This window comes from Pholcus phalangioides, unplaced genomic scaffold, assembly GCF_987345545.1.
Source record: "Pholcus phalangioides strain wild (caught in Gottingen) unplaced genomic scaffold, Ppha-v1.0 ptg000040l_1, whole genome shotgun sequence".
NCBI classification, from domain to species: Eukaryota; Metazoa; Arthropoda; class Arachnida; order Araneae; family Pholcidae; genus Pholcus; species Pholcus phalangioides.
This window is the reverse complement of record NW_028301626.1, coordinates 298996-315308: the sequence shown is the minus strand read 5'-3', so window position 1 is coordinate 315308 and position 16313 is coordinate 298996. Positions and strand designations below refer to the sequence as shown.

The 16313-nt window shown below is 39.4% G+C and overlaps 1 protein-coding gene across 1 annotated transcript; it reads right to left on the bottom strand.

Moving 5' to 3' along the window:
- Positions 1-4781: 4781 nt before the first annotated feature.
- ATPsyndelta (ATP synthase, delta subunit) lies at positions 4782-12428 on the bottom strand. The gene is made up of 4 exons (XM_089254218.1): positions 12001-12428; positions 10002-10155; positions 7396-7484; positions 4782-5019 (listed from the first exon to the last, which is right to left on the bottom strand). Exons 1-4 carry the CDS (start codon positions 12142-12144, stop codon positions 4897-4899), a joined length of 510 nt encoding a protein of 169 aa, XP_089110344.1. The 5' UTR covers positions 12145-12428; the 3' UTR covers positions 4782-4896.
- Positions 12429-16313: the final 3885 nt, after the last annotated feature.

The following is a 16313-nucleotide window of genomic DNA, read 5'->3' as shown; positions in this document are numbered from 1 at the left end:
TCCTCTGACTTTCATGATCGCTGTGAACTCGGATGCATTATGATTGACGTCATGCTGATAGAAGTCCAGGGCTACTGCTTGTGGTACCAAAGGACAATCAGAGGTGTCACGACTTTGATACTTGATTTGCCCTTGTCAGAATCTTTCCTTACATGAAGGTACAACAGAAATGAGAAGATAACAGAGTACGTTGCTAGGCCTATTAAAGTAAGTCCTCATTGAGGGCCATAGGCGAATACACTTGGAACGAAGATTGGTGCGATCCCATCCCCCCTTCACAGTAAAAATCTAGTATTATTAGCATAGGTGGGGTTTGCCCCCTCCCCTTCCATTTCACTATATACATTCTCAGTGATCTGCCCCTACCTGTTCCACTGGTATCCAGCCTGTATGCTGAGGGGGTTAGCAGTTTCCCACCCAGAGGGATATATATGGGGGGAGGGGGGAAGTGTTCACTGTGCCAAATGGATTTGACAAACTGTAGCTCCTAGTCTAATTAGCCCTCCTGTGCTAAAAATGGCAGAATAATCAATAATAGCAAGTCTATTCCTTTGTTCAGCATGGAAATTTGAGAGTTTGAATCTGGCCGTAGCACATCTAAAGCAATCCAGAAATATCTGTTTCGTGAAAAGTGAGGGGCACAGTTAATCAGAGCAAAGCAACCAGATAGTTCAAGAAACAGCAGTTTCCCACAAACAGCAGTTACCACCAGCCAAGGTCAGGTAGGCCAAAAACAGTAGATTCCGAAATCTTTAACCAGGGCCATAGCCAAGTTATAGGGGTGAATATGACGAATAACACTTAGAGCTGATCAAGCAATTTCAGCATTTCGTGGTCCATTACTACCTTAGTAAAAGTAGTCCTGCATGCTTTAGCAGAACCGTGGGAGGTGGGGGCACCGAGCAAAATTATATTCTGGGACCCCCATAACTTGCTGAATGTAGCTGCCTACCAACAAAACCCTGGGGTTTTTTGAAGGTTAGTAACACTAAATTTCTCTGGAAGATATTACCTTTGCCCTTTTCAATCTCCAATTAACCTACAAAGTTTGGTCCTACATGTGCTTCTGGTTGCAGACCCTCAAGGGCTGTTCTGATTCTTCTGACAAAAGTTATTCCCATTTGTTCTGCTTGAGGGGTGGGCGTGCGACTAGGGTCTAAGATTATTGGTTAGTCAGTGAATATATGTTAAAATTTCAGCGCCCTGGGCAAACGTCTGCCTGAGATTCAGTAACTGAGGTTGTCAAATTTGCGATTTCTGATTGCAGCAAGGCTTTCACTCCTTGGCGACCCAGAATTTCTTAATCTCCAAACATCTCCAGCATCAAAGACGGGTAACCAAAAAAAAATTTTTTAAATACCCCACAAAATTTGACAATGGTAACATCCATCGATCGCTGTCAGACACAATTCTAGCAGCACATTTTATGCAGGAAACTGAGCTTTTTTCTTTCGCTGGTGTTAGGCAAACTTTTGTTAAAACTGGAGCGTTTTCTCATTCGATTGGAGAATGAACAAATTAACGAGCGAAGGATACATATTTGTAACAAACACAAATGTAAGAGCCATTATACCAATAAAAATTGAAAATAAAATAGTAACAGGCATTGGCTTGAAAAACATTCCGGCCACCAATAAAAAATTTTAATGCAGCCGAAGCACACAACCAAGAGAAAACCCACCAATTTGAAGGCAACCTCCCTCACGGAACCATAGCCAAATATCCCACATGTGGTAATTAATCTCAAAAATCCTAGTACCAAATCTCATTATCACGTTTCCCCTACACAATTGAGGCTTCTGGGGGCCATGCCTGGTTGAGCCTTTGTATTAGACAGTCCCGAGAAAAAGGTAATACGATAACGATTCTCAAGGGACTGGAGAGGAGTTATCGTTACAGATGGGACATATTAACACTATGAAAACTGCATTGGGAGCAAAGACTAATATGATATGTAGCTGATTATATGGTTTAGGGAAAATTCACTGACAACAGTTCAACACGAGTCAGTAAATGGGTACAGTAGTTAATGAGTGAGCGAGTGATGGAAAGAGCAACCTAGAAATGAGTGAGTGTGACCTAGTGAGTATTCATGATGAGCCACCCAGTGGTAGACTGAGTGATCTAGTGACCTGGTGATTGAATGTGTGACAGGAGTGAGTGAATAATCTAGTTTGCAAGTGAGCAACCTAGTGAGTCGGTAGAGTGCGACCAGTGAGTGAATGAAACGCCCGAGTGGCAGGGTGGTAAGATGCTCGTCTACCACTGTGAAGGTTGCTGACACGGTCCTGGGTTTGAACCCGAGGGAGGATATAAATAAGATATTTTCCCTAAAGAACTTGAGGCGACCACCAGTAGAGAGTGCCTTCATTTCCAACTCATCTCATTAATGGCAGTAAATTGCAACATAGCAATATGGCCAGAGTTAGTGTTAGGTGAAGTAGTGAGTGAATGAGACAGTGAGCAACCCAGTGAATTATTAATAGAATGAGCTACATAAAATGAGTGACAGGCTGGTTTTACTCACTCGTTCACTTGCCCATTCAATCGTTCATCATGTCGAACATGCCAGTGAATTTTCCATGATGGATTTTTCTGGTGGCAAATTGTTGTCAGTGAATTTTTCTGACACGCTGATTATTGTATAGAGGGATTATTATATCATTATAAGTTAGGATTTCAAAGATGTATTATAGAGAAAGTATCTAAAATGTTGCAAAACTTTCAACTCGCTAGTATTTTGGTTGCAATTTATTCTGAACATTTTTTTTTTTGTGAGAAGAATCTGGTATTTAACCCACTCTCATTACTTTCCGACGATACTGACAGATAAGCAAACAGGAACTTATTATCAGGATTACACAGTAACAGCTTTCTTTGTAACATTTTATTGTCAGAAACTCGAATCTCATGATCCACATGTCATTATACTGAATGCATATCATTGCGTGCAATAATGTTTAGAATATCACATATGTAAAAATAAGAAAGAAAAAAAAAATTTAATAGTATTTCTGTAATTTTTGGTTTTCATGAGTCTGGCATCACACAGATCCTCCATTGCTATTTGAAACGTTTTTACTATGGAAATTTACGCTTGCTGTTTCAAAATCACAAAAATCTTCAGTCTTGACCAGTATGAATAAACGAATTAAGATGAATATGGCGAATATTTTTCATGCCAAATTAGATTGTTACTGATATTGATTATATATTCAGGTCAAAAATAGAGCCTGTTTGAGTGCAAAACCGCTAGGTTAATAGATTTCGAAATCACAGTTCGATCAAGATTATTTGTAGCCATAATAGAATCGGCTTTGAGTTAAAGATCCTTGTCCAATGATGTTTTTGCTTGATGATGAGACGAGAGAGATTTTGTGGATTCAAAGAACTACAGATTAGATTATTTGTGTTTAATTCGAAATTTATGCAAGTTTCTCTCTAAGTTCTTGCTGTAATTTATATTTTGATTTGCGTTATCATCTGGTGGCAATGCTTTCTTTCTTTCAAGCCAAGAAACCCCGTCTATCACCACGGCAATTTGCAACCGAATGAGTTGTGCTGGAAGTGTGCAAATGTACCTAACAGTCTGAGTGTGTATCTAGTGCTGCCATCTATTTTTCAAACTATGAGCTAAGTGTAATTTAAGTCAATCATTAACAGTAATTTTATACATTTAATATTATTGTAATTTAAGTTAATCATAGTCCATTAAATTAGGTTTTGTCGCACCAGTCATTTTCTACACGATAAGGGCTGAGTAATTCTAAAGTTTATTGTTGAACCTGAACGGCAGCGTTCATTTCCCCTCCCAAGAGGTTGGTGAGCTAACCCACTTTGATGGGTGGGGAGACTATGCAATAGCAGTTGCCGTCTGACCATTTCTCTGCTGTATGTCAGTGTTAAGAGATCCTGTCTATGACTGGTTGGGCATCAAACACACTTGTGTGCACACATATCCTCTACTACAGTAGGCGAGTAGCTTAACAACCTAGCCTATTAGATTGAAAACAAAATTCAAGATAATGTAAATTTGGTTTGCTGTATCCAAAGGGTTCGATCATAACATCGCCATCATATGATAATAAATCAAAGCATTTGTTATGGTTCTAAAATTTAAGAAAATAGTTTGAACTGCCAAACTGAATAGACAGTACAACCGATAGTGCAAGTGTCAAGCTAAATTTTTTTCCCCATTAAAGGAACTATTATTTTAATCATTAGTTATTTCGTTATTGCAAATAATATCTAATCTCTACCTACTTATAAGACTGCGTGAATCATTTAAACTTGTAACAAATCGGTTTCAGGGCAACTACTCATTGAAAAAAGAAAGTTTCGCTTTCTTAAGCATTGTAATGTTTCTAAAAAATTCTAAGACTCAAGTCAATTGTTGAAATGATTCGCAATTTACATTAGTCATGTAATTAAAAAATAGCAAAATATTCCCCTCAATATATGGCCAACGCTCATTATAACGACTCCCCCATCGATCTGCTGAAAACCAGATGTTTTGGGTGGTCATTATATTGAAAGGAAAATATCTACACACACTGGTCGATGTAATGGAAGGGTCGTTAAAATGAGCACTGACTGTTTTTATTATGATTTTCTAGTCAGTATGGGAATATAAAAATAAGCGATTTTGCAGTTACATATTTTGCTTTGGATCTTTTTAGTTGAAGTCTTTTTGTATGTTATTATGAAAAAATTTAGTTTTATATATACACTTCTTCATTAGTATGTGTCTTTTTTTTTTGATGAATAAAAAACGACAGATATTGAGAAATTCTACCGATTCTGTTTATTTCAGTTATATACAACATCCAGCGCAACTAACACAAACACTCTCTAGCTAATTGGATAATTATCTCATTTATACCTAATCAATTATATTTATGAAATAGCTTTGACAAGTTCCTCATTGACTTCGACAGCGATCTGCGCTTCGGCTCTCCCTTGCTCTGTTGTGGCAGAAGAGAGTTCTTGCTGAGCTTTAGACAACCCGTCTCTGCATGCCTGTCAAACAGGAAAAAAACCATTACATCACCAACTTGAAACGGAAAAACTGATTATAGCATAGCTGCCAGCTTTAGATAATGAGAATTAGGGATGTTTTTGCATGGACCCTAATCCTTTACAAAAACCGTTTACAGATAAACATAGTAGGGATTTTTTTATTGACAATAAAATTGTAGAGATATTTTTTTTTTCATTGGAAAAAACGTGACACTGTGCTAGCTATCACTGATTAGTATAGAGTCACAAATTTTTGTCGAACAGTATGGTCAAACCGAGGCTGGCTGTTTGGAAACATTTTTGTCTTTTCTTTTGAGGAGAGGGAAAAAGAATAATTTTCTTCCTGTTACCTAACTTTTGACGAAAACTGACTCTGCCCACTGGCAGTTGATTGACAAGATGTGGGGGGGGGGGGGGAGAACGTCGTGTTATCAGGCAAGGTGCTCTATACAGAGCTCGCCGGGCTCGGGATTGTTGTGAGAGGGTTTTAAGGAGACGAGATATGTTGGAATTGCTGCAGTAAGGGGTTAATAAAATATTTATATAGGCAACAGTAATTACTAAATTGCTAGTTTAAACATCTCAATTCACTAATTTAACCCTAGATAAATGAACTTGAATCAGTATTACTCAGTAACTAATAGGAGTTGGTAGGCTATTAGACGAATGGTTAGTTTTATGGGGTTAAAACAAAGACCAGTAAAGAACATTCCCCACATCCTTGAACAAAAAAACTTAAAATCCTTTATCGCATTCTCGTGCGAGTTGAAAATTATGCATAGTAAGTCAACACTAAAAGAGAATCCACATTTTGTTCTACCTGGAAGGATTGATACCAGTCAAAATGACTGGAGGTTGATTTTCATTATAAAATCTGGATTTTCGTCCGTTTTTTAACATTTTTCAATGTTTAAATGTAGTACGAGTGTGTTTGTATATGGGTAAGCAACAGAATATTTAAAAAAATCAGTTTTTTTCCAAATAAATTTTTTAATGAAATTAAATTTTTAACCTTCTCGCTCCACAGACACATCAGTGTACCTACTTTCTAACGATTCTTTTCTTTCAAGACTTGAGGCATGGGTACGGGTATCTAATTAATCAATTATATTAATTTCTTCATTCTTTTTCTTTCTTTTAAAGGTTATTATTGATATTAATATTGCTACAGATAGACCATCAGAATGTAGTCTAAGGTTCGGAAATGTGGTAAGAATGAGAAAATTTGGTACAGTGAAACTTGGGTTAACGAGCTTAATTTGTTCAGTGAATGAAACTCGTTATTCAAATTGCTCGCATTTATCGAATCAAACTTTCCCACATAGGAAATAATGGAAACTTGGATAATTCGTTCCACAATTGTTCATTAACATAAAAATGACTAATAAAAACAACATTTAATTAATAATAAAAGATATATATAACACCATAAATAAATATGTACCATAATGTTTATACAAATTAACTTGCTCTAAGCAACGAGAAAGAGAGGACTATCGTCTAGTATGGTTTACGGACCCTTTGTTTGCTTTTAAAAAGAAAACTATCCAATGACACTTGATTTTGCCCTCCTGGATTTCTCGTAAATGGGAAACTGCATTGTCGTTTTACAGATTCATTGCTCACTTTGCTACAGCTTTATTTTATTGGTTCTTTTCTATTAAATTTTGCACAGATTCCCACATTCTGTCCATCTCTTGAAGTCCCTCACTTTTCAAATGGGATTAACCTCCCTTCCTCAGACGGGGATACCGTTCATAAACTCTTGCTTGCAATGGAGATCCATCACTTCATCTACCTTCAACTCCTAGCCATGTTCTACCACTAGTTCGTGAATGTCATCCTCATGTACCTCCAGGCCCATGGTCTTCTCCAAGCACGCAACCTCTTCGACAACTGATGGCTCCTGTTCACAAACTAGCTCCTCTGAAGTAGCGTTCAATGGTGCAATCAACTCGGCTTTCTCCAAGTAGAATTTAAAAAGAACTTCAATCACACACACATGCGTGGTTACAATGCTAAATCTAGTTTAGCATCGTAAACAGTCATTCTCACATTTTTCAAGTGAGGCACGCTGACCGGTTAGGTAGGGAAGAATATTACGTACAATTCCACAGCACGTGCATGAACGAAAGTGAAAAACCATTGTAAAAATAAACTAAGTGTAAAAGTTTTGTTCGTAATGCAAATTATTGCTAATTGATTGCGTCAAAAGTTATACAAAATCATTGCTTGTTACCAAACAATCCTGCTTTGGGCCAAAACTCCTGGCCGCACTTCTGACTTTGGCCGTAAAATACCGATAAATACAGCAAAAAAAAAGAGTGGTATATAACATCACACAGTAACTGAATTATTTTTTCCTCTCACACATACCTGGTTGTCCAACCGTTCCACAGGGACTGCTTCCTGGGCAAGAACCTGCACAGACGAATCGTCATTCACTGTGATGGATCCGCTGCTCACTGCAAACATGAAAATGTAAATATCATTAGAATTTTAGATTCAAAAACAGAAATTTCTTATGAATTTAAGACAGATGAGAATGAAAAAATGTTCCAAAATGAGCATCGATGCCACTGACAGATAATACCATTTAAGCCCCACAGCTGAATGTTTTGCATTGTTCTGCAATAAGCCCATGGTTGACTGAAAATGTTCTATGGCAAAAATCACATTTTCCAGGCATATCCGACCTTCAGGATCGCTCTGATGTCCGTATCAGATGGGGAGCGGGGTGCGTCTGGTAATAAAAGGTAAACCCCCCCCCCCCCCCAATAGCAATTTCAACACTTTTCTTAAAATTCACGCAGATTTCTGAATTTTCTGTTTTGGGACATTTAAGTTTTACACAAAAGCAAGTAGCCAGGGATAATTGGTAAGTACTAACTGGAGATTGTAGGATCATGAGCAGTATTTTATGGGTCTTCTACATTTTCAATATTTCTAGCGATTTGGCTAAAAAATATAGGAAAATGTCAGCCAAATTGGCACTCTGTTCAGCGACATTGGCCTGTCTTTGCTTTTTTTTTTTGACCACGATTCCTGTTACCGATTGTAACAAAATGTTTTTAGTGGATAAAAGATGGGATATATTTGTATACGAGGTCTGTTCAAAAAGTATCAGACCAAAATTCTTGCTGTGGTAAACCAATGAAAATAGGGAGGCTTGATTCGATACATGTATTGAATCAGCCAGGGCTCCCGAATTTCTACTTCATCTCACGGAAAATTTGTATATCTCCCGAATTTCAACCGTGATTGTAAAAAATCCTTACTACTGGGGGGGGGGGGGGGGGGGGGGAATTATTCCCAAATAATTTTTTGCAGAAAGAAAGGCTGTGCTGTCGTTTTCATTTTTAATTGCCGAAATGACATCACAAGTGTAATGTGAATTGTCATGGCATCAAAAAAATACTTTATTTTCGGGAGGGGAGGGAAGACAAATTTCGTTAAATAGCCAGCGCTCATTCCGCCTTTCGACATCAGAAATTGGCGAGATGACTTGTAATTGCTTTGACCATATGTACTGTTGAGTCTATGTCATGTTTCAGGCCCGATGACAGGGGGGGGGGGGGGGAGGAAATCTACAGATTTACTTTTATTAAAATTAAACAAAGAGGGGTGCAGTAGCCCAGGTCGATAAGATACTCGCCTGAAGTACCAAAAAATGTATAGAAGTGTCATGAGTTCGATACCCAGTTCACCCTTGTCAAAAACTTTCCTGACACAGCGGTACAACAGCAACATCACAAAAAAATTTCTACCCCAGGGGGTCCCACACAAGGGGTTAGCATACCTTTCGGTGAGTATAAAATAGGCTGCCATTCAAGATCAGCAATAAATTGTAGGTCTCTGTCTAATTACCCTTGTGTGCAAAAAATGACTGCGACGAAAATGATCAAAAATATGTGCATTGTTTTTTAAAATTCCCTTCTATACTTATTTTTGTATGGAATTCGAATCCCAGTGAGAAAAACTCCCTAATTCTCACTCTCCAAAGTCAACAGCTACGATATATGTAGGCAATCCTAATGCAAGAGTAAGTGAGCTTTTTTGCATTTCCTTCTTTGATAAAATGGCAGGAAAAACATGAAAAATGCTACTGCATTAAATTTTGTGTGAAGCTTGGTGATTCCAGAGTGGAAGCAATCTGCAAGATTCAACGGGCCTCCTGTGATGAAACAATGGGTACCACACAGATAAAAGCGTGATATAACCACTTCAAAGATGGTGAAGCACGTTTTGGTAGGCCCAATAAATGACATCGTCGTTCACCAATCAAGGGCTCTAATGATGCAGGATCACTGAATCATAATCAGAGCACTTGAAGGTGAGGTAAGCATTAGAATCGTACCCGTTAATTCTATTTTGACTGACGATTTGGTCTTTAGAAGATGCAATGTCAAAATCACATTGACAGTCGTTTGACTCTAGTAGCATGGTTCATCACGAGTATGCACTGTACGGCACAACAATCATCAAAAGAAAAAAGAAGTACCGCCAAGAGATTCTGCATAGCAATCGGCAGCTCCATTCAGATTAATGCTGTAGCGTTATTCGGATTGTTCCTGACATTTTGTCAAAAAATTTAAATGCAACAGCGATCACTTACACTCCCTCACTCATCTGCGGTCTGCCGGCGACTGGTAGCTTCTATAGGTGGGAGAAAATTCAAGCATGCACACTAGGATCGCCTCGTCTATACATGTGCACCAAACCACGTCTCCCTAGTTTCAAACACGGAAAATTACGGTCGGATAATTTTTTAGCTGGAAATGAAGAAGGCGAGAAAGATGCACAATTACTATACCAGTTCTTGAGACTGCTCCTATGTATAAAGAAAGAATACGACTGCGCCTGACGTCACACAACAAGATGTTTCCAAGTCCGTTTTTGTTCTTGGAATGACTGGGCTAGAGAGAGTAACATATTAAAAAAAACAAAAATACACAATCAACCAATATGATGAAGATTCTTACCAAAAAACTTCTTCAAATTCCCATCTTCCTCATAGACTGTAACGACACCGGGCTTCAAGACTGCCAATGTGGGCACATGATTAGGAAGTATGCCGAAACTGCCGCTGTACGACGGGACGTCAACCTGACGCACATTCAATTTGTTGTAAAACACCTACAGAGAAACATTTATTGATCAGTCCATACAAAAATGCATTTCAACGCAGTCTTATAAAAATGGCAACACTATAGTCTCCCGACATCTGTTATAGGACAGAATTTTTAAAAAGCAGTTAGACTTATATAATAATTAAGCACAATGTGCAGGGTTACTTCTCCCACAGCAGTATCTGTTTCGTTCAGCAAAACCCTATGCTACTACTAAACCAGACATGCACCTCGCCCATATTCCTTTGCAGACCTTAACGAATTGGTGCATGCTGGAATGTGTGTGTAAATGTAGCGAATCTTACATAAAGTTTGTTTCTGTGTAATGCTTGTAATATGCAGTGCTGCCATCGATATTTCTAACTATGCGTGAAGTGTAATGATTGTATAATTGTACCATTGCAGGCCTGTTGCTCTCTGCCGCAAGATGTTTTAACTGGGAGACCGGCTTGCATTCGCGCCTCGAAGTTGGGAACCACAGAAAGCCAACTTCAGCTGGCCACCACCACCACTATGGTGACGGTAGGGTTCGAACCTGGGTACTCGCATTGTGAATCCGTCACTATGACCACTTGACCACCATAGTGGATATAGCTCTATGCTGTCGGTCTAGATCTGGTACCGCTGTGGTGGTCGAGTGATCATAATGATGGACAAGCATCGCGAGGTCCTGGGTTTGAATCCCACCGTTGCCATAGCGGTGGTCAGCTGAAGTTGGTTTTCTGCGGTTCCCAACTTTGAGGTGCAAATGAATGGAAGCACATCTCCACTTTAAAAAGTCTCGCCACAGAGAGCAACAAACCTACAAACAGACACAAACACAACTAATTCAATCATTATGCTTCACTCCCACTTCACTTCTGAAATAGATCTACTAGATGGCAACTCAGACATAACACTAGGTACACACACTAACACTTCCAGCACGACTCACTAGGTAGTAAATTGCCCATAGATGGCGATAGACCCGAGTTGTGTTCAGTTTGAAAGAAAGGAAAGTCTAGATACAGTGAAGGCACCTAAGTTCCCATGGGACAATGTACTTAAAACACCCTGTGTGATAGAGCCTGAGGGGTGTCTCGGTTTAGATCCGGCGATAGAGGCGGCCTTGTTCCATTCCAAAAGGAAAAGGCCTTGATTTGGTTTTAAATGAGTAAAAATGTTTGTGTAGTTTCGGAAGAGATCACTTCACAGCAGGCCCATAGCCAGAAATTTTGTTCCGGGGGTACCACTTTAATTTCGGGGGAGGGGGGGACGAAAGTGAATACTAGATTTGACCATATTTTTTCCTTTCTTCGGTCATTTTCTCACATTTCGGGGGTGGGGGGGAGATCAGATGCCCAAGTCCCTTCCCTCACTACGGCCTTGCTTCACAGTTAGATCAGGCAGCTGCAGTGTATAAAAATACCTCGGGAATAGGGTTATTTTTCGCTGCAGCAGAACCTTGACTTTAAAACGCTGCACGTTTGTGTTTCCTGTTCTGTTGTCTGCACATCCACATATTTTTTGCACGTATAAAAAAGGGAGACAGAAAGGAAGGGAAAGAAAACACAACAAAAGTGAACAGAAGCTCGGCGCAAGACGTATTTGACTCGTCCAGAAGTAGTCGGCGAATCACGACCGACGTAAAGCGCCGGCGTGTTGCGCTATGTATCAAAACAATCGTACCACTTTCCCAGTTGGTGAGGTGAACGGCGCGTCGCGCTGGGCGATTTACGTTGCACGCCGAACAGAAAACCAGCTCCTAGGAAAACCTGGCTTTAACCTTTTAATGTGTGTGTGTATATATATATACATACAGAGATAAGTGCTTAGGTATAAACGGAGATAATTAGTTGAAAAACCGTCTCACTTCGGAAGGGGATGCGAAGGTGAAAGCCATTTGAGGGCCCTCGGCGGCGTATCCCCGGGACTGAAACAGCATGAAATTTGACGCCCTCAGCGAGGATGAAGACGCCCTCAGCCACGAAAGCCTCAATGCTTGCATACCGGCCATTATTTTAAACGAATTGTTTTTAATTATAATAACTATAAACAACCTTTACACGGGCAAAGACAGCTTTGATCACTGAAGAATTTTTTGGATGACCGACATTGACGTGGTCCATCCGTCTGTGAAAAGCGTTCAATGTAGTGATGGGCGATCCGCTCATGAACCGTCTAGAAGAGCGGCTCTTACACTTCCATCGCATACAAGAAACTACCAAGAACAAGCAGGCTTTTGAAAACGTTGTGAAAAGAACCGTGACGGCTGACGGCTCATATTGCCGACTCCTGTTGGCTACAAACGAACCGTGACAAGCCGAGAGCCGCAGAAATGAAAGTGAACCGTTTCCCGTTGAAACGCTTCTTGTAATTGGTCGGAAATGACCCGTGAATCGCTTCTTTTTTCGTTTGTGTTGCCTGCTCCTATTGGCTACAAATGAACCGTGGAAATTCAAATGAGCTGTGTCTTGTTAAAAGGCCTTCTGTGATTGTTAGAACTGGTTTTTTCCCATGTCCCACACCTTCCCCTCTAAGAAGTAAGAACGCGTTGGCCACTCTTTCTCCCCCACCCCTTTTGCTTGTTACATATATTTTTATTTTTTTACGTTTTTATTTTTTTGCTCTTTCACCTCGGACTGGGTGCACAAGTTGGAGAGGGGACGGAATTATTTTCCTTATTATTATTGTTATTTCAATTGTTAACCAGTGCAGTCTTATGAGGCGATCCCCGGAGGATCTCAGATGTAGAGGCCTCGTGAGAATGAGATAATAAAATTTTCAAAAGTTTTGCGGAATTTTTAGCCCGATAGAGCCGGGCCGCAACTAGGCGAGGGGGGGGGGAGTAAGTTGGTCTGGTGCCCGGGCGCTGGACTAGTGAGGGAGTCGGATGCACCCTTTTAACTGCTCCTTCTACATTACACGGGGGCGCAGAAATGCGAGCTTGACCCGGCTCAAAAAGTTCTAATTGCGTCCCTGGATTGGGGGGGGGGGGTCCCAGGATTGCTGTCAATACGGCCCTGCTGTTCACCTCGGATTTGTTACCCTTCTTGAGCTGATAGAAATCATTTTACCCAATTTTTCTTCCTTTTGATCGATATTAATTGTTTTTAGCTCTTCCACCTCGGATTTGAAAGGATAGAAATCCCTCCTCGAAAGGATAGAAATAATTTTCTTTAAATTTCTCTTTCTTTGGTAATTTAAAATTCTTTTTCTCGCCTTCTCACCTCGGAGAGATGTGGACTTTCTCCTAGAGAGGAGTGAATCCATTTTCCCTAACTTTTCTTTGAATAATAAGATTTTCTTTATTTTGCTCTATCTCTCATCACGGATTTTTCGCCCCTCAAAAAATCATTTCCCTAATTTTTTTCGACTTTTTCCCTTCGGATTTGATGCCTTTCCTAAGAACAGACAGAAATCGTTTTCCTTCATTTTTTGTGGTTCTTTAATTTTTTTTCCATTCTTCCACCTCGGTTTTGTCTCCCCCCCCCCCTCCCCTTACAGCGGACAGAAATCATTTCCCCAAATTTTTTGCGTCGTTCTTTAAAATTGCACCCTTGCACCCTCCTAAGTGGACAGAAAGAATTTTCGCTAATTTTTTTTGCAGTCAATAAACTTTTTTTTGCTCTTTCTTCACGATTTCGGCGCCCCTCCTAGAGTGGACAGAGATCATTTTCTTCTTTTTTGTTTTTTTTTTAAATATTCCCTCTTTCACCTTGGATATGGTGCGCCTTTTGGAGGGGACACGAAATCTTTTTCCTTGTTATTATTTGCCTATTCACCAGTGCAGTCTTACGCACGGGCCTACCCGGGAACGTCCCCGAGGGGGGGGTGTTCGTGAGGTCCCTCAGAGGAAGTCTCATGAAAATTAGATGTTACATTTTTTAATAGTAGGCGTAGGCAAGAGGTAGGCCTAAATTTTTAGTCAGATGGAGAAGGGCTGCAACAAAGGGGAGGGGGAGTAGGCGGGTGCGGTACCCGGGTGCTAGATTAGTGGGGAAGCCGAATCCACCTTTTAACTGCTCCTTCCACATTACACGGAGGCACAGAAATGTAAGCTTGTCCCGGCTCAAAAGGTATCTAGTTACTGCTCTGCATTGGGGTGGGAGTACCAAGATGCTCTCAAAACGGCCCTGCTTTTCACCTCGGATTTATTGCCCCTCTTAGAGAGCTGACAGAAATCGTTTTCCCTAATTTTTCTCTTGATCAATATAAATATTTTTTCGCTCTCTCACCTCTGATTTGGCGTCCTCTTAGAGCGGCGCCTCCTGTGGTCGTACGGTTGTGCAACCCAGCGGCCCTTGCATAATTTTTAATTGAAATTTTAATCGTGGTTTTTTTTAATTGAAATTTTAATCGTGGTTTTTTTTAATTGAAATTTCACATGCATATATATATATAATTTGTATTATAATTTCATACTCATAATTTTTTTAGTCACAATTCCACATGTAATTTTCATTGAAATTTCTGTCGTCTTCAAGTTTCATGCATAATTATACTTATATTTCACTCACAATTTTTAAAATTACAGTTTTACACAATATCCCATTTCACCCCTGCAATATCTCACATATTTGTTTTTTTCTATTGAAATTTCCCTCATAACTTGAATTTTACTCCATTTTACAAGTCGTCAAATCATTCAGAATTTGTTTTTACAGTGATCCCGCTTATAACGTTTTTCAAAAAATTGTCATGAGAAAACGTTGTAAGTGAAGAAACGCTTTAAACAGGAAAAATCTTCACGAGAATTACTTAATGTTGATACCACGAAAATAAGTCGTACGAAGCGGTAGAAAATTGTAAGTTGGAATGTTATAAGCGGGATCGACTGCATTTTTTTATTCAGGAATTTTTCCGCAGATTCATTCTATGTTTTTATATTCTTATTTTTGTTGGCATTTTTGACCAGTTTCTCCATGAGTGGGTGATATCCCCTTCCCATGAAATGACGGGGGGGGGGGGTATGAAACGTATTAGTGGGGCGTTCATAGCTACGAATACAATATAGCAGTATTTCTCAACCTCTGGTCCGCGACGATGGCATAAGTGGTCAGCATGGACACTCGATAAAATTATTCACCCTTTGAAATAGACGTTAATAATTACAATACGGCTTCAAATAAAATTATACCTTTGTACCGAGGTTCCCCACATCATCGAGGGGGAATGCAACAAAATTGCAATCATGAACACGAGATATCACTACATTTAGTCGAAAGTCGCAATTCATTGCTTCAAGTGTAATTTGCTAATTACTGCTAAAATTGCTGAATGGTGTGGAAATAAAGGGCTACTGCAAATCACAGTGAACAAAAATGTATTTCACGAAAAAAATATTCAAATATGACCTGATGATCATATTTCATTGAGAAAAATAAAATTCGGTATAAACTGGCATCTTAAATAATAATCTGTACAAAACGGGACATCATCAATTGCCATCAGAAACATTTGTCCGAAGTAGGCATAATCATCGATCGTAATTAAAATTCCAAAAAAATTGCTACAAAAAATTAAACCTGATTTATGTCGGCATCACACTATAAACGTTTTGTAAAAGTGCTTTTATAAAACTCGAAAAATACAACGAATAAGCTGATCGATTACATTCGAGCAAATGCAATCGATCAGTTTATTGGTCGCATTTTTCAAGTTTTATACAAGCACTTTGACAAAACTTTTATAGTGTAATACTGGCCTTTTATGTATAAACCTGACAAATATGCCAGATAAATATTTATAAGTTTTTTCCATAATTATCGTAATGTAGTGTAATATAATGAAAACACTGTGTGTGTGTAATACGGGACACAATTGGTCCGTAAATTTGTTTCGGACATTTTACTGGTCCTTGTTTTCAAGAAGGTTGAAAAAAACTGCGATGGAGAATATTTTCTGTGGGATCGTTCCAAACGTTTCAGACCTAACCAGAATGAAATTTTGCCTCCTGGTACTGGCCCTTACGGGTCAACTGTGGGCTTACAAATTGTAGCCTCGTGGAGACTACGTGTGAGGAGAAAGGCAAGTGAGTATTTGCGTGTGTGTGTGTGTGTATTATGTGAGTGCGGTTGTGTAAAAGAGAAAAATTTTGTCAAATCCGGGTAACTGTCTGGTACTGTCACTTTTTAACACAATTTTGCAGATAAAACGCTCCACAACCTTCTATTAAAAATGTTT

Bases quoted from the DNA above. Each gene is read 5' to 3' on its own strand.
- ATPsyndelta (XM_089254218.1), bottom strand. From the start codon at position 12,144: ATGGCCGGTATGCAAGCATTGAGGCTTTCGTGGCTGAGGGCGTCTTCA. The intron at 10,156-12,000 runs GTGAGACGGTTT...GTTTCTCTGTAG, and splicing joins CCTTCGCATCCCCTTCCGAA to GTGTTTTACAACAAATTGAA. The intron at 5,020-7,395 runs GTATGTGTGAGA...CCTGTTTGACAG, and splicing joins TGGAACGGTTGGACAACCAG to GCATGCAGAGACGGGTTGTC.